General features: G+C 47.9%; 14 protein-coding genes across 15 annotated transcripts; 6 read left to right on the forward strand and 8 right to left on the reverse strand.

The window, feature by feature from the left end:
* Positions 1–17: 17 nt before the first annotated feature.
* Positions 18–1,232, reverse strand: TERG_00587 (uncharacterized protein; the record flags this gene model as incomplete). Its single annotated transcript, XM_003238548.1, has 2 exons — positions 18–381; positions 526–1,232. The coding sequence occupies 2 exons, from the start codon at positions 1,230–1,232 to the stop codon at positions 18–20; spliced, it is 1,071 nt and encodes a 356-aa protein (XP_003238596.1).
* Positions 1,233–2,050: 818 nt separating this feature from the next.
* TERG_00588 (uncharacterized protein) lies at positions 2,051–3,224 on the reverse strand (the record flags this gene model as incomplete). Its single annotated transcript, XM_003238549.1, has 2 exons — positions 2,051–2,415; positions 2,480–3,224. The coding sequence occupies 2 exons, from the start codon at positions 3,222–3,224 to the stop codon at positions 2,051–2,053; spliced, it is 1,110 nt and encodes a 369-aa protein (XP_003238597.1).
* Positions 3,225–4,989: 1,765 nt separating this feature from the next.
* TERG_00589 (uncharacterized protein) lies at positions 4,990–5,808 on the reverse strand (the record flags this gene model as incomplete). The annotated part of the gene is made up of 1 exon (XM_003238550.1): positions 4,990–5,808. The coding sequence occupies one exon, from the start codon at positions 5,806–5,808 to the stop codon at positions 4,990–4,992; it is 819 nt and encodes a 272-aa protein (XP_003238598.1).
* Positions 5,809–6,016: 208 nt separating this feature from the next.
* On the reverse strand, positions 6,017–7,303 carry TERG_00590 (uncharacterized protein; the record flags this gene model as incomplete). The annotated part of the gene is made up of 3 exons (XM_047747615.1): positions 6,017–6,601; positions 6,662–6,990; positions 7,180–7,303. The coding sequence occupies 3 exons, from the start codon at positions 7,301–7,303 to the stop codon at positions 6,017–6,019; spliced, it is 1,038 nt and encodes a 345-aa protein (XP_047603576.1).
* A 231-nt stretch (positions 7,304–7,534) lies between these two features.
* TERG_00591 (uncharacterized protein) lies at positions 7,535–8,282 on the forward strand (the record flags this gene model as incomplete). Its single annotated transcript, XM_047747616.1, has 3 exons — positions 7,535–7,582; positions 7,758–7,916; positions 7,986–8,282. The coding sequence occupies 3 exons, from the start codon at positions 7,535–7,537 to the stop codon at positions 8,280–8,282; spliced, it is 504 nt and encodes a 167-aa protein (XP_047603577.1).
* Positions 8,283–9,214: 932 nt separating this feature from the next.
* TERG_00592 (BUD32 protein kinase) lies at positions 9,215–10,138 on the forward strand (the record flags this gene model as incomplete). The annotated part of the gene is made up of 1 exon (XM_003238553.2): positions 9,215–10,138. The coding sequence occupies one exon, from the start codon at positions 9,215–9,217 to the stop codon at positions 10,136–10,138; it is 924 nt and encodes a 307-aa protein (XP_003238601.2).
* Positions 10,139–10,383: 245 nt separating this feature from the next.
* On the reverse strand, positions 10,384–11,379 carry TERG_00593 (uncharacterized protein; the record flags this gene model as incomplete). Its single annotated transcript, XM_003238554.1, has 2 exons — positions 10,384–11,302; positions 11,357–11,379. The coding sequence occupies 2 exons, from the start codon at positions 11,377–11,379 to the stop codon at positions 10,384–10,386; spliced, it is 942 nt and encodes a 313-aa protein (XP_003238602.1).
* Positions 11,380–11,995: 616 nt separating this feature from the next.
* Positions 11,996–13,174, forward strand: TERG_00594 (uncharacterized protein). 2 transcript variants are annotated; one of them, XM_003238555.2, is made up of 5 exons: positions 12,081–12,111; positions 12,171–12,204; positions 12,379–12,496; positions 12,593–12,867; positions 13,019–13,174. In XM_003238555.2, the coding sequence occupies exons 1-5, from the start codon at positions 12,101–12,103 to the stop codon at positions 13,049–13,051; spliced, it is 471 nt and encodes a 156-aa protein (XP_003238603.1). In that variant the 5' UTR covers positions 12,081–12,100; the 3' UTR covers positions 13,052–13,174. The 2 variants fall into 2 exon arrangements, with proteins under 2 accessions (XP_047605162.1, XP_003238603.1); XM_047749134.1 differs by having other exon boundaries at positions 11,996–12,204.
* A 384-nt stretch (positions 13,175–13,558) lies between these two features.
* TERG_00595 (uncharacterized protein) lies at positions 13,559–16,426 on the forward strand. The gene is made up of 2 exons (XM_003238556.2): positions 13,559–14,049; positions 14,128–16,426. Exons 1-2 carry the CDS (start codon positions 14,044–14,046, stop codon positions 15,124–15,126), a joined length of 1,005 nt encoding a protein of 334 aa, XP_003238604.1. The 5' UTR covers positions 13,559–14,043; the 3' UTR covers positions 15,127–16,426.
* Positions 16,427–16,896: 470 nt separating this feature from the next.
* TERG_00596 (uncharacterized protein) lies at positions 16,897–17,970 on the forward strand (the record flags this gene model as incomplete). The annotated part of the gene is made up of 1 exon (XM_003238557.2): positions 16,897–17,970. One exon carries the CDS (start codon positions 16,897–16,899, stop codon positions 17,968–17,970), a length of 1,074 nt encoding a protein of 357 aa, XP_003238605.2.
* A 210-nt stretch (positions 17,971–18,180) lies between these two features.
* Positions 18,181–19,761, reverse strand: TERG_00597 (uncharacterized protein; the record flags this gene model as incomplete). The annotated part of the gene is made up of 3 exons (XM_003238558.1): positions 18,181–18,785; positions 18,844–19,219; positions 19,276–19,761. The coding sequence occupies 3 exons, from the start codon at positions 19,759–19,761 to the stop codon at positions 18,181–18,183; spliced, it is 1,467 nt and encodes a 488-aa protein (XP_003238606.1).
* Positions 19,762–20,839: 1,078 nt separating this feature from the next.
* On the forward strand, positions 20,840–21,536 carry TERG_00598 (uncharacterized protein; the record flags this gene model as incomplete). Its single annotated transcript, XM_003238559.1, has 2 exons — positions 20,840–20,958; positions 21,020–21,536. The coding sequence occupies 2 exons, from the start codon at positions 20,840–20,842 to the stop codon at positions 21,534–21,536; spliced, it is 636 nt and encodes a 211-aa protein (XP_003238607.1).
* A 474-nt stretch (positions 21,537–22,010) lies between these two features.
* Positions 22,011–23,003, reverse strand: TERG_00599 (uncharacterized protein; the record flags this gene model as incomplete). Its single annotated transcript, XM_003238560.1, has 2 exons — positions 22,011–22,349; positions 22,470–23,003. 2 exons carry the CDS (start codon positions 23,001–23,003, stop codon positions 22,011–22,013), a joined length of 873 nt encoding a protein of 290 aa, XP_003238608.1.
* A 1,344-nt stretch (positions 23,004–24,347) lies between these two features.
* Positions 24,348–25,704, reverse strand: TERG_00600 (uncharacterized protein; the record flags this gene model as incomplete). The annotated part of the gene is made up of 3 exons (XM_003238561.1): positions 24,348–24,865; positions 24,958–25,548; positions 25,614–25,704. 3 exons carry the CDS (start codon positions 25,702–25,704, stop codon positions 24,348–24,350), a joined length of 1,200 nt encoding a protein of 399 aa, XP_003238609.1.
* Positions 25,705–26,292: the final 588 nt, after the last annotated feature.

The following is a 26,292-nucleotide window of genomic DNA, read 5'->3' on the forward strand; positions in this document are numbered from 1 at the left end:
CCGGCGGATAAGGGCCATTACCCCTGATTTGTCTTCTGCTTCGGCTTACATTCGACATCTGACACCGGATGCAAGACAACCTTGGTTGGATGGTCTCGCGTGTTGTGAGAGTATCCTTTACTCCAGTCATAGCTGATGGCATAGGCGAAGATGCTGCCGTCGTGGTTGAACGAAGTCGAAGTTATAGGGCCTCCGGCGGTAAACCCCTTCAGCCGGTGATGGGCATCCTTGTCCCAGAAACAAAATGTGCCGTCTGCACCAGCAGTGCTGAATACCTGATGGTAGCGAGGGTGAAATGAAACAGCATTGACGGCGTATACCAGCTGATTCTTGGGATCGTTATCTTTTGGCTGGCGATGACAGCGAAAGGTGAAGTTTTGACTAGGTTGATAAATAATATAACCGTATGAGCTCGTGGATATCCAATTTCCGGACATAACCTCCTCCAGATCCTCCAGACACACTCGTTACTAGTAATTACCGGATAACAGTCGGAAATATTCGAATAAGCAGACTACCACTTACTTTTTGTTTGACTCGTCAACATAATTTATGGCACAGCGGCCCTCGATGCTGGCAACTCCATAAACGGTGCCATTGGCAATCCAGCTGACGGCTCTGGTCTGGTGCTTCAACGGGCTCTGGATGGTTCTGGCGATGGTGGTAGGCTGGTTAAGGTCGACTAAGGCGAGATTTTTATCGGCAGTGGCAATCAGCAACTTGTTACCACTGGCTTCCATCGCATATATGCGCTCGGGGCATGTTACTGCGCCTATTGGAGTAGATTGCCGCAGGTCCCAGTACTTAACTTTGCGATCCCACGATCCGGTGACGACAATGGGGGACTGGCTGCCCGGCACTTGAATCATTCGTACAGTTCGAATTGGTGCATCGTGCTGGGCTATCTGCTGGGCCTGGTCATTGTTACTGGCGAGATCTATGAGCCTGGCTGAGCCATCAGTGCCGGCCCCTACAACCTTGGTCCCATCGGAAGACCATCCACAGCTCAGAGCAGCACCAGGGAGCGTGAATAATGCTTTCCCCTCGCCCTGGGGATAGTGAGAGATGTCGTAAATACGGACCGCCTTGTCCCAGGAGGCGACAGCGAGGTAGTTGGCGACTGGTGACCAGGAAACTTCTGAGATACTGTCCTCAGGCTGGTTATTGAGTGTCACATCCTTAGAGATATCGCCTTGGTTAGTTACACCAGTGGATGCGCTGTTGAATGCCATATTCTGGCACTCTCGAAGTTAGAACGAAGTAATCGAGGAGTTCACAGTTTCTTCCTCCAGATAACTATATAAATACGACGGTCAACTGGCCCGCAGCGATTTTATAAGTTTACTAGTTATTACGTGAGGCTGGAGCCTAAGTAACTAGCGGTGTCTCTTGTGAAGGTTGAGCACTGACGCACACGCATCACTGCTGCCTGCTGGCCTTGCAGTGAGATTATGAAATCTTGTAAAATATAACTAACTAGAGCCTGAAAACTGGGTATTTCGAGTGATTGGAGGTAGAAGGACCCACCGAATCACCACTAAAGAATGTAGATGGCCAAGTATCTTGCCTAGGGTAAGGTAGAGGGAGGTCAGAATGGTATAATTGAATGTAGTCAAAACAGGAGGAATGCTCTGGTGGCTCTAAATGTGAGTAGAATGGCATTTAGAAACGGAACGACCTCAATTGTCACGATTATCTTAATTTCTGTCGTATTTGGTTGGAGGAGTTTCGTTTACTTGATACATTTACAGTGAGGATGCCACAGGTTGTGATTATATGATCTTCGATTAAAAATTGCTATCAGATTTAACTCCATGTCCTGTACAAGAAGATAATTTGTGGGGAATCATAAAAGAATGAAAAAACAAAGCTAACTTCCTGAGTCCGAATGACTGAAAACGAAGTAAAGTTGGTATCAAGGAAAGGAATGGAACTGAGTATGACAGAGAGCAGCACAGGGAGTGTAGTGCTTACAGGCACATGTCTAGAGGACGTACGTTTGCACCGAGACTTGCATAGATCTCTCCGTGACATTTATCTGCCCTTCATTTCATAATCTATTGCTGGTAACACTGAAATTACGTTCGATTGTGATGTTGCCTGTATCGTGTAGCTCAGGGTACAGACGATCAAAGTGGTCCGCCGACTTGACCTTCTCGGGACCCGGCATAGACCCAATGAGCGTCGAGGTTGGATGGGAGAAACTGCCCCCTGAGGTTTTGTTATGATCGAACAGTGACTTTTCAGAGCTGCCTCCCCAGAAATGACGACCGGATCCTTGATTCTTGTTATGTCCGTGGCGAACGGCAGCAGCCGACCAAAGCGTCGTGAGTGGCAGAGATAGTGCGAGCAAGGTGAGGATATTCGTGTTGACCTCAAACTCGGGAATAAAATATTGAAGGATAGACATGATAGCTAAAATCATTCTTTTATAAGCAATCATGCGTATTAGATAGTTAAGACGTCTTAGTGAACGTACCTGGAAGTATCATAGTTTGGCAAGCCATGATGAAAATGATTTGCATGACTCCAAATCCCTTCATTCCCAACAATCGCCTAGTGTAGATTGCATAGCCAAGCTTGGCCAGAAAAAGCAAACTAAAGTAACAGATGCTGACGGTGATGCTGATGTTCGATGAGCTTTGTATCCAGACGTTCTTTCCCAGAGAAGATTGAGTCATAATTGCCTTGACATTTGCAACCATGAAGGCAATTCGAAATGCAATTGGAACCGCTGCTACCAAGCACGACCACGCGAGGAGAATGTTTCGATATAGGTCACGAAGCGTAGAGCATAGAACGTGAGTCTGGATGAGTAGGGATAGCTCGATCAAGATGACCATGATACCAGTAGCTATAGTTCCCATGACAGAATTGGCGTAGGCACCGGTTGTGATTCGAGAATAGTCGCCGGAGAAGTAAGTGTATATTTCAACCCAGGAGCTGGTGAAGAATATCGTCGTGGATAATGTACGACACACATTCACGAGAAGTGTGGTGATGTTCAGATAGAAAACGATTGATCGTCGTTTATCCGGTGCTGTAAGTAAGGCAAGGAGAACAGCCATCACAACAGAAGCGCCCAGCTGAGAAGCAGCTGCAATAGAAGTTCTGACTGCGTATAACATGAACTTATTGAAATCCGCCATGGAAATAGGGAATGAGGTGCCGTCACTGCGGAGGAAGGTGACGCTCTGCTGAAAAGGGTCGAAGTGCGGTGCCATGGTATAGTGCTCCCGGAAAGGACTTGTTGGTGGTTTCAAAAGTGTATGGTTCTTGGTATGGACTTGAGTATGGAAAAGGTATCTGCACTTCTGATGAAGGAAGAGATATCAACAGAGCCCTTGACAGCAAGACGTTGTGCCTTTTAATAGAAGAGTAGCAGAACTATCAAGAAGAGAGAGGACGCAGCCCCCGAGGACGAGAAGGATCTTCTCATTGCAGCTGTTTGTCACTGCAAAAGCCCCAGAGGGAACATGCAGATTGATGTCTAGGAAGAATGGTCAACATTCCACCGGACAAAGGCAGTAGAGACATTGACTCCGGACTGAATATCGACACGGTCCATATTCAGATACGGGGAACAATTTTGCAGGACTCCCCGGCGCCTATCAAGCAGGCCCGGGGAGGACAAACAGAAAATGGAATAAATAAAGAGGAATAATAGCCAGTCAGCGGAGTCGACGATGGTTGGAGTCACAATGGGTAGGGAGGTTGATATACAAAGTGCTTGAAAGGAGGCGAGGTCAGTTCATATTTAGGTTCCAGCCTGCAGGAACAATATGAAGTATGCAGGTGTTGCTGCAAAGAACAATATCAAGGCTGCATGATCTTCGGCCACAAGAACCAAACGCTTGTTAGCGCGAGCGACCGGGGCCGTCACAGTCCTGACTGCAGAAAAAGTGAAGAAAGCAGTGATACGAGGGCTGCCTTGTACTTGACATGTAACAGGCGTAAAGGGCAGCATACAGACAAAGTGTCAACTGCTTCTGGAGCCAAAAGTTCGTGGTCGATGGCTGCGAGTCGCTCTTCACGTGATAGCTATCCGCCAGCAGCTCTCATAGCCTGGATGGATATATTTCCGGAAGAGAAGCAAGACAAGAGAACAGGTACTTTATGGTCTTGAAAAAGAAGTAACTTGATTAGGACGCCAAAGCGCCGGACGGGTGGTGGAGCCCTCCCGGAAACCTTCCTGAAGATGACCCGGGGTTGTCAGCTCGATCTGTCCGTATCCCAGCCCACGCCACTTCCGCTCCCCGTGCTAGGGCAGTTGTTTGGAATGCACACTGAAGCGAGGAGGCTACAGATAGTTTCCTCAAATAGGATCTCATTACGACGCCCTTAATTTTGCAAGGCAGTCAGCCCAGGCGGAAGGGTAATGCCGGCAAGGCGGGGAGCACAGGTATTAAGCGGAAGGCTTGAAGACAACCCCGTAATATTGGAGACCTATGACGCATCTAATACCGTCTGCTTGATGGTATCAGCACTAGGGAGAAGGAAGCTGCATAACGAACTTAGGGTACGAGGATGCCAGGGGTGACTTTGGCGGGTTCTGGCCGCATCCAACACTGGTCCATGTTTTTGCACCCCACGTCTCCCAGCAGCTGACGATGTGACGAGACCAACTATAGGCTGTTTCTGCGTTTGTACTTTATAAAAGGATAAGAAGTGTAGGTTGGAATTGACATACACTCTATCTCAAATGAAGATAGGTCAAGAGAGCCATGCTACCTGAAGGCGCCATGGCGCCGCGGTGGTTCTTGAATTATGTCCTGAATATGCCTTGTCACTCCGAGGTATCAATATGGTCCAACAATTTCCTCATTATCCTCTGATTGTCATGGCTATCAACATCTTGTATGATTTGATGCTGCTTTTGACGCCCTTTCTGAGGTTTTGGGGATGTTTGATACCTGGAAAGCTTAGTCATCAGGCAGACGAGAATACTCCGTAGAGGCGCAAAAGAGGCCATTTATGTTATCCAAACAGTTAAACACTCACAACCTTGTCAACATCGAACCCTCCAGCTTGCTGAAAGTAGTATCCCCGCTGGTTGCTCACCACTCGCTTCCCTTGGCCTAAGCCTCCTCCTACCACGAAATCAAAATTGAAATGCGTGTGCCCCAACGCCCATAGTCGCACGCTCAGGTTTTTCCAACACTCCTCACTACTCAAATCTGTCGCAAACCCGGAACTAATCGCACTTCCGATATGCGCTGGATCGACAGCCCTCTCATCCCGCATAATCGGACTATGATATGTAAATATGACAATCTTCCTCTGCGGCTCAGACGCAGATATAGCAGCAACCTGCTCATTCAGCCACGCCAGGTCCGCGGCATGAGTGGCATTGTGACCTTTGACGGTCCAGTCGTCGATCATGTAAAAGTCGTTGAGGCCGAAGCTCACTCTCTCTTCGTGCTCGGGGGGAATGTGCGAGTAGAGAGTGCATCCAAGAACCGTGATAGTATTGGGCATATCGTAGCGCGTGCGGTCTAGAAAGACGAATGTTCCTAGGCCCGAAGTTGGATCTAGATTTGCCTTTTCGCGAGTTTCGCGTTCAAACGCGTTGATTTTGCGCCTGGCTTCGTCCCAGCTGCAGTGGTATGGTTCATGGTTGCCCATCAAGAAAAAGACGGTGCGGAAATTACGTAGCTGTGCTTCGATGAACGGGAAGAAGCCCTTGTCGCGCACATTACCGATGTCTCCCAGGAGCGCGAGATGGGGTGCTTTGGGAGGAACGTCAAAGATGTCGTAAGCCGAAGGAGACTCGAGATGGAGATCGGAGAGGATTTGGAAGGATGCCATGGCTAGAGCTGCTGGGCCTTTCACATCGAAATTTAATCACTGATCTTGATTTCTGGTGTTGGGTTGTGGTGCGTTGTGGTGCTGAGTTGATGGCCGTATACACATAGATGCAATAATACGTTACGTTCATTATTAGCATGACTCTCCATGCACCAACGCCCAACAGGTAAATAAGAAAAAAAAAAAAAAGTCCTTGAAATCACTCAAATTAGACAGAAGCAATGAGTTTCTCCCTCGCTGCCACAAATCCAGCAGTACTATTTTCCAAAAAGCCATTAATCATAAAGTTTCTGAACACCGGTTGAAGCAAGTCAAGGTTGAGGTACCCGCGTGGATGGACGTATTGTACGAGATACGATGCCCAGCTCATGTAGTGCAGGTCATGGCAGCATCCTGGATTGTCCTCAATGCCCCGAGCAAGGTGTGCATAGTTGACGAGGCAGGCTTCCAGGAAGCAGGAAATTGAAGGCACAAGCACGGAGCTGTACTCTGGAGCAAACGCACCCTTGCCGTAGCCTATTATTGGCCCAGGAAGGCAACCGAGGTCAGACGCGGAGATGATTTTGTCGCCGGCATCTGGGATGCTGGGAATATTTGGAAGAACTTCGGACAGCGGGTATAGATAGATATGCGTGTCTTCTGTGTCCAAGTGGAAATGGTTGGTAGGGGGAGGACGGGATCGAATTGTAACAATGATACAGTTCTGGTCTGCGCAGGAGACTAAGCCAGCAGCGCTGTTAAAGAGCTTACGCACTCGGGGTATCTTGTCGTCGGGTATTGCAAACGAAGCATCCTGAAAAATGTCAGTCCCACGGTTCCCCAACGAAGTTGCGGCAGGCCACTCGTCACATACATTGCTTAGCGACGGAATTCCATAGACAGTGAGAAGGTAGTTTCCCCACAGAACGTTTGGAACTCCGTTGGAATCCAGGAGACGTGAAACAGCATGGATCAAGGGCTCACCAAGCAGGAGAGAGCGGATTTCGTTATCAGGCTGTGCAGCGTTGGCTGCTGCTAAGTGACATGGTTGAATAGACCAAAGGGTTAGCAGTACTCGTCTGTAGTCTGCCAAAGGCACAAGAGAAGGGAAAGGCAGAAAGGAGATGTGGTCGATGTCGTGTCCTGGGTGTGATGGTTGCTGTGATGATGTTTGTTTGAACAGCGCCCTGGGAGGAGGTAGGCCTACGGAGTATCACAAAGGCAAGACTTCAAGTGCCAAGCCATGCCCCAGAGGCACTGGGGAAAGGATAAAAAAAGACCGTACTAAGCTGTTAGTCGATACTATTTCTCCACTGCTGATTTTAGTGGGCCCTGGCCTAGGCCACATGTACCTCCTCGCAGTCTCGTCCTCCTCTCGTCTTCTCGATCAACCACCCCAGATGAAACGCTTTCGCCTCCAGTTATCTGCTTTTATTATGCGCAGGCTCTCCCATGGGCGCCAACAAGCTCCATGGGCATGCGTCCTGGGCGCATAGTGATGCACATTCAGCCCCATTTTTGTGACAGACCAGGGCGTTTACGTACGCGCCGGAATTGCCATACCTCCCAACTCAGCTAATGTAGAAGGTTCTACTCCCCAGAATTATGTGTATATAGATCTAAGATGTACGCTTGCGATTCTGGATTTCTTCCTATCGCCTTTTACCACCAAACCACCACCAATATCCATTGCTACATACTATATTATACGGTCACCCATCCAAAATATCAAGTCTCGAAGCCCCTGATGGCGACCAGCACGGAGCTACCCACCCTTAAGGAGCTGGAGGATACTGTAAGAGCGGCGATTGATGCCCTGAAGCAGTATCCTGAGTTTGGCAGTGCCAAACTTGCTATCATCGGAGGAACCGCCTTGTGGAAGTACATCCCTAGCGGAAGGACCACCAAAGCACGGAATAACTTAAGCTCCTAGACGTCACATCCCATGCTAGTGCCTAACGCCTGTCTAGGACGTCGATTTCCTAAACACTGTTTCTGGTGCCCGTCAGGCTGTGAAAGCCGAGCTTCTCCGAATGCTAAACTCCTGTTTTGCAGAATACGCCCAGCTCTTCGTCTATAAACACCTGAGCGGCAAAAGCATTCAAATCGACTACACCCCTGAGTGGCAGGTAAGAAGGACGTTGACCAAGACCGTTTTTGCTTGAACCTTGTCTAACTGCTTACCATTCTCTTCACAGTCTGCATATGTTCCCGAAGCTGCAAGACCAATCAGCACAATCAATTCGGCGGACCTTCCGTACATTTCTGCAGTTGATCTACTTGCGTTCAAGATCAATACCTGCGGTATGCGCCCGACAGTCAGCAAAAAGACCCAGGACGCCCTGAATGCCATGGCAATCGCCGAAAATATCCTGGCACAAGGCCCGATTGTGCTTACAAATGTTCAAAAGGAGGCCGCAAGGGCTGGAATTGAAGATGTGGCGACTTGGAGCAAGCGACATTCTACTTGGTGGAACCAGAATTTGCAGCTCTGAGTAAAAAGACCAACACTATGCCTGTAAATGGAGCACAAATGATGTTGGGCCCTCATGCTGTAGATCCATGGATGACGGTGAGATTGCGAAGAGTTGGCTATGGGAGATGGGCGATGGGACCGGATAGCAAATTCCATGCGTCTGCATACGCGATCTCTAATATGTAGACATCAGTGCTAAGTGATAACGTCCGCCAAGCTCATGGTTAGTCAGCAATACCAACCAATCAACTCCATCAGCTCCTTATACGGCTGTGTCGGTGTATGACATAATAAATCATCTGGGAGCATGTAGAGCCCAGCCATGTAGTTCCAAATTTCCTCTCAACGGTTTGTCACCTCAAACCTGGGAATCCGATATAGGTATAGAAGTTGTATGGACGCTCAGGGCCATCATCTCCAGGCTTTTCGCCTCCACTACCATGCTTCCATCCCTCACTGATGCCGGGGACAAGGAAATCAACTGCTCATCCTGGGATATTACAACTTACAACCATTCTCCAGCCTTAGTGCGGGACTGAAGTACCGTGTTCTCATCCCAGCTGAATCTCCTCTTGGGAAACATAAACTTTATATCAATGACTCAACCCAAAACCTATCGGATTTAGCCCCTTCACATTGCTTGATCTTGTGTTATGGGATTTGAGAAATTGATATTCAGGATTATCAGCGAATGAAATGCGTGAAGACTTGCTTACTAAGTCGTCGAAGGAGCGATATGGCGCTAAACCAGATTTAGATAGCGCCAAACTCTGTGGAGCAACTCCCGAAGACACTGTCTCTAGATTAGGTAAGCTATCGAAGTAGAAAAATGTAAGCACACGAAGGAACCAACAAGAGGGATCCCGCAGAACAGTCAGAACTGCTTTGCCGAGCAGTTAAGGACATACCCCTTGGATACATACTAACCAGCATACACGCATCAATAAAGACATGGCAGAGATCCAACTTCCTCCGCCGCTTCCACGGCCGTTTACCTACTGTGACCCCGCGAGTGTACCTGTCTTGCTTGCCCAAGGCGCAGAAGCCCGACTATATAAAACTCATTTTTTGCATCCTTCTATCCCTGCAGCATTAAAAGTGCGCCCATTGAAGCCATATCGTCACCCGATACTCGACCGCCGGTTAACTCGCCAGCGAATTTTACAGGAAGCGAGATGCATGACCAAACTGGCTAGAGAAGGAGCCCCAGTACCTGGCATTTTGGCAGCGGACTGGGGGAACAATCCCGAACCAGACAATGAAAGTAAAGAAGGGAATAGTGCAAGTAATGGTGGCTGGCTGCTTATGGAATGGATTGATGGGGATGTAGTCAGACAAGTCGTGGACAGCTGGGAGAAATGGATAAAGTCCAGCAGCGCGCTAGACGAGCGAGGAACGGCTGACACGGATATTAGCGTATGTGCTGAGGCTGTGAAGGAAAGTGAAAAAAAGATATGCACTCTTCTCCGAAAGATCGGAAGTGCCGTCGGGCTGCTGCATAAGACTGGAATCATACATGGCGATTTGACGACGAGTAATCTCATGTTACGGCCACCAGCTAGCGGCGTGTCAGCTGAGACAGCTCCTCGCGAAACGGATACCAAGAATCTAGAACCAGGGAACGAATTGCCCTCCTTGGATGGAGAGATAGTTCTCATTGACTTTGGGCTTGCCAGCCAGAGCGTCCAAGACGAAGATAGAGCCGTGGATTTGTACGTTCTGGAGCGAGCGTTTGCCAGTTCCCACCCCAGAACCGAGAGGTTATTCCAAGAAGTCCTTGAGGGATATGGAGAGAGCTTCAAAGGCGCCAAATCTGTCTTGAAAAGACTGGAGGAAGTGCGGCTAAGAGGACGAAAGAGGAGCATGATCGGATAAGTATTACAGGGAACGCGAATACAGCTCAACGTTTACAGTTTCAAAACTAAATCCAAGCCATGATATGCAACAGCAAAAGTATTCACATATTGGTATCGTACACAGCGGGTATTCTGCAAAATTATTGCCTATATTTGTGCTGAAGTACTTGGAAACGCTCACGCTTACATCAAGGATAACCGGGGGAAAAAAAAAAATGACAGGGAAACATATATAGAGAATAAACAGCCCACAAGTTTTCTTGATCAAGGCCCGACATCTGCTAGGGCAAAATATCCTTTGTTCTCAATCACACCTCTGTCTTTAACCACGGCGGTATACTTGATGACCCACTGGGGGTCGACATCGCCCTTTATACCACCATCGTCGGCGCCAGCTGTGGCAGCAAGTATACCGGCACCCTTTTCGGTGCGAGATAGCAGGTCTCGAGTGGTGCCTCGGGGAAGGATATCCGTGCAGTCATTGTGTGTAAGGAGCTCGATGTTCTCTTGTTTTGCATAAAGGATCAACGATTTCGGTACGACGCAGCAATCTTTGACGTTGATCTGGTCGACATTGGGCCGAATCTTTGTTTGTGCCAGGAGCTTCGCGAGGCGTGAACTGTCAAATTCAGCTATGCCGAGTTGAGCTATTATCCCTTGCTCATGCATGGCCTCCAAGGCCCGCCATGTCTTGACAATATTGTCTAGTTCCGACCCGTTCTCTTCGCTGTTCGACAGCTCTTCTTCGCCCTCGTCATCCGCATCAAATGTGACCTCCGGAAACGAGACGATCAACAAATCTATGCAGCTTATATGCAGCTCCTTGAGGACTAGATCGATTGATTCCCGCGCATGTTGACATCTCCGCTGCGCTGGTACTCCTGGAAGGTAAAAAAGCTTCACAGTGACATCGTACTGCGAACGATCTTCAGACAGGCCAGACATTGAAAAGTCTAGGGAGGGCACATATAGCGTGTCGCCATCTCTGGAAGTCCAGGTAGTATAGTCGCTATAGGAGAGCTTCTGGGGCGGCGAATGCGTCTCTTCGCATGGCGAGTTGGTGTGTGAGGGTTCGATCTCTTGCGCGGAAACGAAGTTATATCGTAGCGAGTTCAGAAATTCCACATTGGACTTCTCTGTCGCCGGTCTTCTGAGGACAGATGGTCCACTGCTGACGATGTTTCTATCCGCAAAGGTCAGTACTGATTTCGGGCGCATTACGGCTGTGCAGACTTACCCGGTAGAAAGTATCAACCTCATCTTTGCTGGTGTATCACTGTCAGTCCTGCCTTGAGTGTGTTCTCTCCAACTACCAAGGTCGCAAGGTGCACTCTTCTATATAAACAGCCAGCACCAGACGAACAACATCCCGGCTCGAAAGGAACTCGAACACCGTGGAAACAGAATCCTTTGCGTGAATTTGTAATGCGGGATGCATTTTCCCCCTTTGGTGGGGGGAGCCTCGGAAGTTTTACGGACGGCTTTTTGGAGGCTTAGTCAGGATATTTAACTATCGCCGGCATAGAATAGTAGATGGAAGGAAGACGCATAGGAGCATAGGATGGTGAGGATACGCCATGGAGTCAAGATGAAGAGGATGGATATAGAGGCCCATTGACGGTGGTGTGTCAATTTTTGTCCTTACTGTACTGTAACTACATGGAGTGCATCTATGTATAGCTACTCCGTACTCTGTCATGCAGCACAATACTCAGTTCTCTCAGACCGTCAGCCGGCATCAACAACCAGACGCCATATACCAGCGCTCCTCTCTCTTTTATCGATTAGAATAGTATGCAGAGAGGTCGTAATAGCCAATATCAAATGATCGCCCTCGCCGGCGCTTCTGATCGCGCGGCTCTTTGCGTCTTGGCGGCAAAGTGACCCTCCAAACATTTTTCATAGGCAAAGAAAATAACACAAAACTTGTCGACTTTCTTCTCCTCCCCACGTCGAACCACCGCAGAAATAAAGCAACATAATGGCGATCAAGTAAGTCTCACTGCCTGGCTAGCTGGCGATAGAACAGACCGACTGACTCCCCTCTCCAGCTATTTAATTCTGCTCTCTCGTCAGGGCAAGGTGGTCAGTACACCAGCCATCCACGCTCGTCACCCACCTTGAAGCAAAAGCTCCCTCCTGTCCCTTTTTCGTTCCCACAAGCAACTTCTGCCCTTTGGACAGGCAACAACCTCTTGCTCATACGGAGGATGTCCTTCATCTTGGATACTTTTTCTGACCGGATTGTGGTTCATGTAGCGTCTGGCAAAATGGTTTACGACGCTCTCGCCAAAGGATAAGGCGAAAATCATCAAAGATGTCACCCAGCTGGTCCTCTCACGACGGACGCGGATGTGCAATTTTCTTGAATACAAAGGTGAGTTTGGCCTTATACCTTGCCCGTTTCTGCTGCAGCTTACAACTGTATGAAGTTGTCATGTACCGTGCGGCTAACAAAGTGCAATGTCTCTAGATTCGAAAGTGGTGTACCGCCGATATGCCTCCCTCTTCTTCATCGCCGGCTGCTCGTCCACCGACAACGAGCTGATCACCCTAGAGATCGTGCACCGATATGTCGAGCAGATGGACAAGTACTATGGCAATGTCTGCGAGCTGGATATTATTTTCAACTTCCAAAAGGCCTACTTTATCCTCGACGAGCTCCTGCTGGCGGGAGAGATGCAGGAGAGTAGCAAGAAGAACGTGCTGCGGTGTATCAGTCAGCAGGACAGCTTAGAAGACATGGAGGTAAGCGGGAATTTTTCTGATTCTCCATTCCTGGGGGTTGAATGAGCACTCGAAGCAACCGCCAAAGAGACTCTCGCTCCTCCTACCAGCCTCTGTCTTCCTTGCGTTGTTTTAGGTGCTAACCCCTTGCTCTTCCTTTCTGCTTTTTTAGGTTGAACAGGATATCATCACGAAAATCATGTAGCGGCCGTCGGCACACCTTGATTCGTGTTCTCTCTGCTTGCTTGTATCTTGTTTAGGGCGACAGTTTATACCCGGCGTTTCTCGGACAGTGTATATACGACATGACTAATTTGACTCTTTCATCAACAAACAGGACGAGGACGACAGAGTCAAGGTGATGAGTTCCCTGGGACTCTGAGGTCTGCCGTCTCCTTACTTCTCCAGCATCGTCTCTACCTGGCCGCTTCCAGCAAATCCCTTCTCAGGCTAACCATCATCATCATCATCATCATGCCGTCCACCTTCCAGTGTCTCCAGCATCACTGCATAACAGCCATCACCTGCACCTACACCTGCACCACCGTCCATCCCTCGACATCCTCCCCTCTCTGCCCGTCGTCTCTCGTCTCCCGGCGTTCCTTGCTGCCATAATCGCGTGAAACAACCGCTCGACGTCACTGGTCAGACATCCTCACGTGACTGGGGCGTTGCTCCCATATTCCCAACTTCTGGGCTTCTTCTCGTCCTTCCCGGCGCGCTGCTCGCTCCCCTCTCTTCCTCTCGCTTCTCTCTGTCGCTTTCTGCGCTTCTCTCATCTTCACTGCCCAATCCATAGTCACTGCTACTCATTCACTATATTTTGTGTGTATTGCCGTCGCCATGAGTCCCCTTTCTTGCTAGACGGCCTCGTCGTCTGGCGTAGTCGATCCGTATGCGTTGTCCTTGCAGCCAGCCTGGATAACTCGTACCGCTGTTTGACTTGCTTCAGCAAGAGCAACACCAAGAAGAAGAAGAACCGCCACGTCCGCTGAGGCGTCAACCTGCGTGACAGCAGTGCCTCAGTCAAGAGAGATCCGACCCCGGAAGCGCTTGTTTTGCTCCCTCCGTATCGCCGCTATCGACGCATCCTTGCGATAAGAGCTCCAACAACATATCGACACAACCACGTACACTCAAGACACACGAATCTGGGAAATATAAGCACGCATAGCCTGTTGATCAATACCCGACACCATGAAGGTCTGGCACAGAACATCTGTCGCTCGATAGCGACACAAAACCCTCTTCTTCGGTAGCTTGCTGACACTCACCGTCTAGTTCCTACCTTTGAGCGAGTTTGACGATGTGACAAGGGCGCTGAACTTTGACACACCCGATTGTATGGTCGTGGGCGGTTGTGATCTTTACACAACGAAGGCCGCAAGTGGTGATAAGAAGCTGTACAAAAACATCGAGGCCTCCTTGGAAACGCAGTATGAATCGCTTTTACGACTCTCTGCCTCGCTTTCACCACCTAATGCGTCTTCCGCGGCCATGTCGCTCAATCTCTCGCGTTCTAGCCCGTTTGGACCCTTGAGTGAGCATTCCAGCCGCAGAACTTATGCTTATCTTATCGCTACACTTAACGCAAGCCACCCCGACTATGACTTTTCGCATGTCCTGCGACCTTCTGACTTCCGCCGAGAGAAGAACTTGCGGAGAGTCATGGATACTATTGATACTACCCTGTTTAATCTCCGCCCGCAGTTGGCTCGCGATGTCACGCCACCTACCCCAGCCTCATCCTCTCCGCACATGTCGGCAACGACCCATTCATGGGGTCCTAGAATGTGGAGGATCATCGACAATCAAATGTCCCTCAAGGAGTGCAGTATATACTGCTATAGCCCGGACGAGGACCCATACGATGGCGAAGAGGGCACCATCTGGAGCCTCAATTATTTCTTCTTCAACAAAGTCAGGAAGCGTGTTTGCTACATCTACTTGCGTGGCATCAGCGTTCTCAGCCAGCTACCGGCCGATGGAACAGCCACTCCAGTTCCAGGCAAGCGCAATGTCGACGATGATGGCTACGTCTCCCATGATACGGGTGCCAGAAAGCGCGCCAAGTACTGGTTTGGTGATGGCGCAAACGATGAAATGGATGAATTCAGCGCCGACGAAGAAGAAAGACAGCCATCTCAGCCCGCCCGCCCAGTTGTGGACGAATATGACAACTATATTCTTAGTGACGATGATCTACGCTCACAGTCTGGTGGTAGTAAGCCTACCGTCCGTGCATTGAGTGAAGAAATTGCCGACTCTATGGAAGTGTAACTGCAACACCTCCTATTTTCCAGAATTACCCAAGTTCAAACTTGATTGGAACTTGTTTTTCCCCATTTGATACTCTGTGTTATTGATTGACTCCTTATCATCCTTCCGCAATAATGCATGCTCGTGACGATTTTTATATCAACGCCATTTGATGACTGGGTTGGTTATCTATGCACTGCACTGATCTCTGTCAACGTACCCAGTGCTAAGGCAACTAGCCATCTGAGTGTCCGATTGAAGCTCAGCTTACTAGCCACGCTGGCACCGTTTCACTCCTCTCTGTTCTTCATCATGCTCTCTTTTTCGTAATTCTTTTAATGATGTGATTGTTCGATCGGTTGTTATTTGTGATCGAGATTCTTTTTGGTTTGTCTCTTTATCATTATGTGTCTTTTGCTGGCTATCAGGCGTGGAGTTTATGGAATACCATGCCTTCGGCAAGTAGACATAACTAGCTGTTTATACTTGTTACTTAACACTGCCAACTATCAGAAATACCATGATGCTTTCCAATCTACATGCACTTTCGGGAGCTAAGTCCTCTCTGTTCGATCCGAAAACTTCCGAATGGATGAAATCGGAGCTGATGAATATGTAATCACGTGATAGTCACATGATTCAATGTACTTTAGAGTTACGTAAGAATGTTTTAACCAATCACTGGGTAGCATGTAGCATCATCCAACATCAGTTTGATAAGAACAATGTAAACACCTTCATGAGCTTCAATATACCCTGCTGGTTTTTATAGTATCACTCCTAAACAGCATCGCCTCCCTACGGACACAATGGCAGACACGGAGGACAAGGATCGCGCTGAGAAGCTTGCTGCTGCTAAGAAAAGGGTGTGTTCATATTTTCTAATTCCAATGCCCACGCGCCAGCTCCATTGATATAGGACTGACCATCATCTGGTTTTAATTTAGGTAGCTCAAATGCAAAAGCAAAAGGGAAAGAAGGGAAAGAAAGGAGAATCTAGTAAACAAGCTGCTGCTCCTGCGGAAGCGGAGGACAAAGGGCCCTCTCCAGACTCCAAACCGGAGGAACCAGACACCGAAAAGCAAGCTGAGACAGAGACTCCAAAGGATACAGCAGCCGAAAAGGATAATACCGAAGAAGCAGTTATGGAAACACCAGCTTCTACTGGAGAACAAGTGGAAGAAACTAATAACAAAGAAGACGAAGGCGGGGAACCTTTGCCCAAAACCCGATCCCATGGCCGTCAACCCTCGATATCCGTTCAATCTAAACTCCGCTCTTCGTCCTTTCGCCAGGATTCGAAAGTTCCGGCCACCAGCCCAGGCTCATCGGGCGTTAAATCTCCTACACTACCTTTGAGTCCTGATGGCAGCACGGCGCCAGAAGTGTTCAGAAAACAAGCTATAAGATTGGAAGAACTAGAGAAGGAAAACAAGCGGTTGGAAAAAGAAGTGGAAGTGACAAATGCAAAGTGGAAGAAGTCTGAGGAAGAGCTTGATGATTTACGTGAATCTAGCGCTGAAACCGTGGAGTTGAAGGAGAAGCTTGCAAAGGCGGAGAAACAGGCAGAGGAAGCAGAAAATCTTGTCAGTAGCAAGCATATTCCTATCTTGTGGAGTGTCTACTAACCTTTGGTCATAGAAAGCGGAAATTAGTGCTTTGCAACGGCAGAACTCTCATCTGCATACCCGGACGCATAGACCATCAAACAGTGTCGCGGTATCAGGAAATCCAGATTCGCCGTCTGAGTTACAAAGTCAACTAGACGCGAAGTCAGTGACCATTGAAAACATGGAGATGGAAATATCCAATCTCAGAGCACAACTGAACTCACAATCCACCAGTTCCTCAGCCCACCAGGAACAAATATCAGCTTTGGAAGAGAGGCTGTCACGCAGTGAAAGCGCACTAGAGAAGACACAAAGAGAGCTTGCAGATGCCAAACAAGCTGTAAGCCGAGCAGCGGAAAAGGCAGTTAAAGAGGGGGTAGACAAAACGTCCACCGAAACCCTCATTAAGAGCCTAGAACGCCAGCTCAAGGAAACTGAGGAAGCTAAAGCTGAAGCCTATAAAAAGGCCGTTCTACTTGAGAAGAAACTGCAAGCCTTAAGCAACCTCCATAAGGAGTCCGAAACTCGACATCAAACCCGTATGAAGGAACGGGATAAATTCGAGAAGGATGTGGCCATGCTCACGAAAAAGATAGCAACAACTGAAAATGAAAACCTAAGGCTCAAGGAAGAAAGAGACCGACTAAAGAAACGTGAGGCATCGGGAGTTGGGGCTGACGAAGGCCTAGATGAGCTAGAAGACGAGGAAAGACAGCGACTCGAACGGAAAGTTCGAGATCTGGAAGGGGAAATTTTTGATCTTCGGCGAGGCATTTGGAAAGAACGCAAACGTGAACTCTCCTTTCAACATGATGGTGAAGGCTCCTCGGCAGATAGGAAATCCTTCTCAGGCACATTTGATGATGTCGATCTCACAGGCGGTGCGCCAGGGGGTCACAGCTACGCTGGTCGTCGCAGCATCAGCCACAGGCCACAGCAACACTCATCCTTTGCAACAGTATTGCAAAGTGGCATTGCTGCGTTCACTGGTGCTCAAGATCAAGATAGAGGACATAAGAGCTTCGATTACGGTTCCCATGCAGATCCAAATGAGGAATTTTTAGACGACGATGCGTTTGATGAAGATGCATTTGCTCGTGCCCAAGAGGAGGAAGAAGCAAAAAAAAGAGTTGAATGGGCCCGAGAGATAAAAGCAAAACTGAAGAATTGGAAAGGATGGAGGCTAGATTTGGTTGAGTGTCGATATGGAGCGCAGGGGGCAGGAGTAGGGTTAGGTGAAATTTTTGAAGCGTGATCGTTTATGCATAACAACTGACGGATCCTAAATATACGAAGTACGTTTTAGGCTAATTTGTATGTTTTGGATAGTTACAAGGCTGGCCCGGTTCTTAACACGACTTGTTTATTTATATATTCCAAAACTAGGCTTTCATCCGCCAACTAATGCGCTGCCTAGAACATCCACATCAACTTCATTCCTCATATCTCTATGACAGTGGCGGGACTACATTCCCTTCTTTGCAACCCAGAATTGAGCTTTGTAGGCATTCTTGGATAAAGATCGATCACTAAGGCCATAGGGCACTTCTTTGCTTCTAATTTTCCTCCCGTCAAGGGTAGTGGCACCACATTTTGAAGACGTATCAAGGAACTCAAATCCCAAGTGCTCACATACATCGACAATTTCATCCAAAGAAAGTTGCAAGAATGGAGCACTTCCATAAAGGAGCGGACCAAGATTAATCCAAGTGCCTCCCTCATTCAAGGAGTCTTGAATAGTCTCAAAATAGGACATCAGATTTCTAGCAGTGTCGATGAAAAAGAGTGTTATCACGACGTCGTATTTGGTCTCGGCTGCCGGGAGGCCATGATGCATGGAGTTGAAGTCCCCTTCAATGTGGATGAGAGAACGATCTAGCGAACTGTTCGCATGGTAAGGAATGGTGTCGGGGAATTGAACGGGTCGAAGGAGGTCTGTAGTGGAAGCCTGGTGTGACCACCAGTCAATAAAGGGGAAAAATGTTTCTGAATTTAAAAGCTGCAAGGCCTCGACATAACGGTACGCTATGTTCATATATGAAGACCATTCGTTGGAAGTAACCTCAAATCCTAGAGGAATTAACTGTTAGAACAGAAAGCAACCAGTTAATTGGTTGGTCGCAAATACCTTCTAGTTTCGAGACATCGTGTGCTAACCTGCCTAGTCCAGAGCCAGGAATTAGGACGCGAAGAGGTCTATCATTTGAACGGACAGTATAATTTTGCAGGGCTTCCAACACACAGGGGAAGGCCGCGTCCCTTTCGAACAGCCCTTCTGTAGACCAATCCCTCACGAAATGTTTCATGGCTTGAGATGTGCTAGTCTTGTCGGCCACAATGCCATTGGACTCAGCCTCTTGAATGAACTGGTCTAGTTCAGCTCGTTCGACTTCATAAAAATCCAGTGCATGAGCTAAAATTGCCTGGGCGAGGGCATCGTTCTCGGCAAACAAGTCTTTAACCTTGTTCAGCTTTGAGGTGTACCCTATGGTAGATTCAAGGAACTATTGGAAATATATCATTAGACAGTTAGCGTAAAAAGCGGTAGGACGAGACTTACTTTGCGGTGGCGCATGGGGGAGTTCAAATATAAGGTATTCCATCGATCAGCTTCGGCTAAATTTCTATCTTTGTACCGAGCAAAGCCATGCATGGCTGTTAATAGTCTATATCGCGGATGCGATGAGTCCCATTTTTTGTTGTCATCCCTCTTCATTCGATCTCTCAGACGAGACTTCTCTTCCCATTGTCGAGTACTAATCGTTCTCCCCTTTAGTTTTTCTCTATTCACATTGGTAGCATTGTGACCACTTGAGTGCTGGTAGTATGCCGGGAGCCCAGCTCGCAGGGGAGGAAGGCGTAGATAGCTTGTTGGAATGTATTTCTCAAGGAAGGAAGTCAGGGCATTGATACCTGCCAGCTTGTAAATTGACGGCTTAACATTGCTTCGAAGAGTTGGGTTAGTGATGTCATCAAGGATCGAGACTAGAGCCAAGCCGATTACTATCGATAGGGCGAGAGAGATGAGAGCGTATGGCCGAGTCATTTCGATAATGGGTTCACTAAATATGTTTGGGTATAATGTCGAGAGCGAAAAGGACGATTAATGACTGCAAGAACCCGAATAGCCTCTGAAATTTCCATGGACTCATGTTTGAATTTTCAATGGCGGAAGGATCCAAATGAGTTTGGGGTAGCTACGAAGGTTGTTGTGAACCCTGCGAGCAAATGTTTCTATTCAAGGCTATCGCATAAGTGACCGAGGTTGCTGTTGAAGATATCGATAAAAGATAAAAAATAAAAATTGCGTCGGTGCTGGCCTGCATCTCCACAGTCGGAGAGACCTCAGGCGCCTCTTTGACCCATCTTGAATGTAGCTCCAGATACAAAATGAGTACCTTGTGATAACATATCAGTATAGGAGTAGATGGAAAATACAGAGCTGGCAACGGTGTAGAATCGAATAAAAATTCTGCACTGGCTTTGCTGGTAGGAGGCATTGCTGGGAGGAGCTTCCGAGACTTTTTATTCGCGACTCCTTTATTAATATTAGTCCAGGATATGAATAGCTTAAAAATTCATTAATGAGCTTTCAAGCCGTAGAGATAAAGAAATGCTGAAAACTTGAGTGTATTTTTCTGCTGACCAGTGTTTAGAAGTGGCCCTGAGTACCTTGTAGTATGCCAAGGGAACATTTCCTTTATTTTATTTATTTTATTTTATTTTTAATTTTTTTTTTTTTTTTTTTTTTCGCTTCGAGCTTATTCTCCCTGCTCGTCGGGCTTAAGTACGAAGTGACATCGAATCAAGTCGAACCCATCATCATGAGGTGGGAAAACAAGAAAACTTGCTTGTGCAAAGCTTGGACTGCGGAGGTGCTGGTTGGAGGCAGAGAGATCGGGCCTAAAGGTCCCATGTCGCGGGATCGAAAGGTATTCTCCGAGCGAGAGGCCAGTAAAGAAGGACCCGGGGAGCAATAAGTTCGTATAGAGCGCTCAACATAGGCATTCTGGCACTGGAAGTCCAAATATAAAAAGGCCTCCAGGACCATCGTTGTTGAAGCATGCTCTATAGTCTCTTGTGCACTTCTTCGAACACGGACTACACACGATAGCTCTGTCACAATGAAGACCATTGGATATTTCCTTGTTGCCTTCTCTGCACTCAGTGTAGTCTTTGCTGAAGGCACACTTCCACCCTCTCCTACAGCGTCAGTGGGATGTGAGCCGCATGGTGACCATTGGTAAGAACTCTGCTCGACCATGTTTAATTGGAGGAGAGTCAAGTATTAACATATCCGTCAGGCACTGTACGGGCCCAGCCCCTGCGACCTCAGCAGCTGCTACTGCAACCACTTCGCACGCTGAAGGCCATGAGGGAATGGCAACTCCAACCAAGCCTAGCCCAACTGAGTCTGTTGGTTGCGAACCCCACGGAGACCACTGGCATTGCGATGGACCTCGCGTCACTTCATCTGCCGCACCTAATCCTACCGGATCAAGCACCAAGTCTCTGAAGCCTAGCCCAACAGAGTCCGTCGGCTGCGAGCCCCACGGCGATCACTGGCATTGCGATGGACCTCGCGTCACCTCATCTGCCGCACCTAATCCTACCGGATCAAGCACCAAGTCTCTGAAGCCTAGCCCAACAGAGTCCGTCGGCTGCGAGCCCCACGGCGATCACTGGCACTGTGATGGACCACAGACATCGGGTACTGCACCTCCAGCACAGTACACGGGTGCTGCTGGGTATGTTCGTGTTCCTCTCCCCCAGGCTGTGGGTGCAGTGGTCGCAATGGCCGCAGTTGTTGTCTATGTCTAAGCGGCACATCAATGGTATAATTGGACGTCTCTTGGCACGAGGATTACAGTCTCGCCGAGAGAATGCGACGGAAAACGATTCAATGAATGTCTGGCTGATGAGATCTTATATCTTCTCTTGTTTCATTATCAATTTTGTTTCATGTCGTTGGCAACAAGTTCCTGCTTGACAGCTTCACGTGACATTAAACTTAGTTACATAATTAATAGACCGTTGTTTTAAGGTTTATCCCGCTCGTAGTCAATTTTCACTGTTGGACAAACGATCTTTTCACATCGACTAGAGATCGATGTTGGTCAATAAATACATGGGGCTGCATGAAACAGCAGATGAGTGGGAAATAAGAAGAGGGATAAAGGGGCTTCCATAATGCGTATATCATAGTGCGACTGTTATGGGCATTGGACGCTGCTGTACCCATATCTCAAATTTCCGCCATTCCTTGGAAGGTAAGAGAATGCTAGGAGCATAATGTCAAACATTTGAAATATTTTCGATGATATCTGCAGTGACATTGGGCATGCTTAGAAAGGGGCTGTGGCTTCCGCTGCATCGTTGGACCTGTATATCAACACCAGCAACCTTGAGTCTATCAATCATCATTTGCTGCACTTCGGGCAAGATACCCTTATCGTTCTCGCAAATAATGTATGAGGTCGGAAGTTCTCGAAACGCTTCATTGCTGACTGGAGTGGACTGCGCCGAATATGGGTGAGCAACCATTTGTTTCACCCAGTACTCTGCTTCTTCACTCGGTAAGTCGCTGTAAAACATCGGAATTGGATCGGTTGCTGATATGAGGTTCGTTTCTTCCTAACAATTGATCGTGGATATCAGTATATTAAATTTCATGGAATATCAGGAGGGAGTACGAAAACATGCGCGAGAACGACAAAGAAAAAGCAGTTGAAACTCAGGTCGACTTGGGCTTACGTTGATTTTAACAGTTGGTAACGATTGGCCCTCGAAGATTCCTACCAAACTCTGTCCTTTATGAGGCACAAAGCTTGTCAGGTATATTAGATTCCTTACTCCACCGGCAAATCCTCTTCTGGATCTCTCTGCAATACCAAATTTACAAAGCGCGTCGGTTCCCACTATCCCGCCATATGAATGCATAATGACATCAACTAACTTGCCAGCGTCTGTAAGCTGAGCTGTGAATTGGCGTATGAAGTGGACATCATCTTCAAGTGACTTTGTAGGCGGAACCTGGCCATTGCAACTCGGTAAACGTGGGCAATGGGTCTCATAACCTCTTGACTGTAACACTTGGACAAAGGCCTGATAGTACGCTGGATGTTGCCATGCGCCATGAATGATGAGGATCACCGGTTTAGTCTTCCCTAGGTGGCTGTTTGAGTCTACGGCTGTTGCTTCGGGGGTATCTGTTCCTGTTGAAATGGATTTCGGCTTTACACCGCACCCAAGCCACCTGGTTATCTTCTTTCCTAGATATGAAAGCATTGCGACCGGTAACTAGTTGGGAAGGAGGGGAGGAGGAATGATCAATGGATAGTTGGATGGGCAAGAGACTAGGTTATGTGTGTAAACGCTAATATGAGATTCCAGCTTCCAGAAGAAGACAAAAAAAAAAACCAAGAAAGCAGTGGGATCAGACCCATGTTCTACCGGCTGGAGGCAGGGGTTCTCAATTCAACAGCCAAGGAGGGCGGAAGAAGGAAGGTCACGGCCTAAACATCTCACGATATAGGCATTCATGACAGGGAAGAGACTTGTTACCAGGCTAGTCAATCGATGAAGAATATGTACTTGCAACCAACAAGGATCACCCGCTCACTTGAGTTATCAAGAGGCAGAGCAACACATTTACAACAAGAAGTACTGCGTAAACAGCACGGATAGCTAAACCATGCTGTGCAGATGGAAGAGCAGAAGAAAACAGTAAGACCGGCGTAACAGATACTGACAACCGGGGGGAAATATCTTGCATGTATGCTGTCAAAGACTCCACGTTCTCCAGAAACCATTTCAAATGCAACCACGAGCCGGGGGTTCATTATTGGTTGCACACCCGTGTAAATGCGACGCGGAAGATATTATGCGTCATTTAGCTCGGAAGGTTTGCTCGCTAGCCTGCCCTTGCATCCGCAAGATATTATTGCAGGACTAGTACATTGACAACTAGTGACTGTGTGGTGCAGCACCTGCATTGATGTTAAAGGAAGCAGTTGTGCTCCGCGAGAACTTGGGCGTATCATCACATGCAATTGGCAAATAAATTTAGTTCGCGTGGGCAAGACCTCTCGCGGAACAGGGGCCTCTGACCCGTCCGGGCTGGGGGATGGAGAACTTTGCGGCGCAATGCGTGGCATATCTCTGAGCTTCGTACGCTGCTGCTAGTCAAAGGGAGCGGTCCAGACTACCCGGAGTTCTCGGGAGTTTTTTTTTTTTTTTTTTCCCTGAGTGCGGAAGGGCAGATCCTCCATGGACTCACATTGAATGACTGAACTAGAGGCAGGGTTCTCGGGATAAATAGCTTGGTAGTGAGCTGTTCTTGCGCTAATTCATGGATGTCCCACAACCCCTGAATATTTGATCTGTTGAGAACCGAGACCAAGAAAAGTATAGATGTAACATCATATTCTCGAAATGCAATCTAGCGCCCCAACTCCGAGATATACGATTCATATTTCCAAAAGAAATGAAAGGCAAAAGGGGGAAAAACGAGAAAATAGGAAACAATGAAAAGAGAAAGGAAAATGGGGGGAAATAGCATGAGTGGGAGACTGAAGATTAAGACAGTTTCTTATGCGTCACGGTCCAGCCACATGGGCCAGAGACAACCCACTAATCTGTTGCGTGTTTCCCCGTTAATAAGCCATCTGATGCGAGTCTTCTTCTTTTCCTCATGGTTTCCGAGGCCCAGGACCCGATTTGAAATAGCCAGCCACCGGTAACAAGCACACCAGATACGACATTGACTAGTCTGACCATTAGGGCTAATAGGCTGTCCCACTCTTGGCTAACAATTAGAAGAATTGGCTCGATATTATATTTGAAAAATATACCTGGGGTAGCGTCGATGCGCGGTTGTATCGGCTGGGAGTATGAGGTTACCGCATACTGATTTGTTGAGACAGTCGTTTTGGAATCCTTTGCCGTTATAGTGCTCGCGTCTGGAAGAGATCGACGATTAGGATCAATATGGCCAGACTTTGTATATATTGTTGGAACAACCGAGAGGTGATATTGGTATTTATAAAAATTTATGGATGTTGAGGAAACCGTCTTGTCAAGTGGATTGAGAAGACGGCCATAATGAGGGCCGAATGAGAGCTCGGTGATAAGGTGAGTAAAGTTCAGGCCTGGAAACAATTTAGTTAGCTGATCGGTTAAGTTTTTTTTTTTCTGGAACTTCTGTAAATGCAGATTAGAATAGTTTGTGAGAGTGACATACTGTGAGGGTTAGTAGTCCTTCCCCATTCAAAATATCCAAAGCCTCGAGCCGTGATATGCAGGTTTCCTTGCACTTTATTGCCCTCTAAACTTCCAAACACCCTGCATGAGTCCACCGCATCGGACCTTTTCAGCTTGGGGGCCTTTGGGAACTTCTTTTTCCGGCTTCTCCTTACTTCGCCCAAGACGTGTTCGACATGGAGATCCTCTTCCTGTTCTTCCAACCGGAAGGTATCCTCCTTGTTTAGCGTCTGATACTCAGGGCTGCCTCCACTACGCCGTTGATTCATTTCCCTGTTCCAAGCGGTCCAGCTAGTGGGCTCCTGCGTCAATAAATCCCCAGCCAAAATATGGTCACCAGCTGCATCTTGGATGTTTATTCGGACATCATCGCAGGGCATAGCGACAACAGTGTCAATGTTGAGTTGCATCTCCTGTGATACCCCTCTTTCAACACTGAAGTGATGGTTTTCATGACCGCGATACCACGTTATGAGCTCGGAGCAGGAGAGGATGGTGCAGATGATAGCTACAAAAATTGTCCACAGCCCGCCACCACGGCTGGTGGAGGTATATGACGGCTTCGTCTTTGCTGTAAGCAGTCGATTAGTATGTAATCGAAATATTGACGAGTATAATGATCTTGTTAAAACTTACGAAAGGCATCGAACGTCTTTAGTTTGGTTGCAATGCCATCAGGCGCTCCAAAATTGGCCTCGTCGAGGCCATCATGCGCAAATCCGTTCATTGGCCGCTATCCAATGAGATCGCATAGATATCAGCTCGTCCGGCACAGGCATCAACTGCTCTAAGTGTAGCGTTAGTAATGGAATAGACTACTTCCTCAACGTCGAATATCAGGCCATCGCCAGCATTCTTGATATCTGGATAACCCCAGCTTCAACCCTCAGGTTGCTGTTCTCTCTTTTCGTGCTAGCTTCATTCGCTTAATCAGCAGCCGAAAAGGCCAGGTATCCAAAGGGCGCTGATCTAAATTTAATGAGGCTAGACTACCCGCTTGTGTACTAACCGTACTCGGGCACCATATCTCACGTGATATCGCTTGTGCCGAGCAGCCCAAGGTTTTGGAAGCATGGAATGCGAGTAAACAAAGTGAAGGAAGGATTGAGAAAGTGCTAAGAGCAAATCCACGTTATATGTATACATATGTGTGTCTATGTGTACTCGGTATCGAGGGCTGAATACTGTATAAGTATTGTGGTCAAGATTTCATCTTTCGAACTGGTGACGAGGGTAACATCCTGTGTTCGATTTATGACCAAAGGAGCAGAAGAAGCAGAAATAAAGAACTGATGCGATGCAAATGACGTATGGC

The sequence above is a fragment of the Trichophyton rubrum genome (assembly GCF_000151425.1).
Source record: "Trichophyton rubrum CBS 118892 genomic scaffold supercont2.1, whole genome shotgun sequence".
Taxonomy (NCBI): Eukaryota; Fungi; Ascomycota; class Eurotiomycetes; order Onygenales; family Arthrodermataceae; genus Trichophyton; species Trichophyton rubrum.

Excerpts from the sequence above, each read along its gene's own strand:
- TERG_00594 (XM_003238555.2), top strand. Across the intron at positions 12,205-12,378 it reads TCTCTCGTCAGGGCAAGGTG|CGTCTGGCAAAATGGTTTAC; the intron begins GTCAGTACACCA and ends TGGTTCATGTAG. Across the intron at positions 12,868-13,018 it reads ACAGCTTAGAAGACATGGAG|GTTGAACAGGATATCATCAC; the intron begins GTAAGCGGGAAT and ends CTGCTTTTTTAG.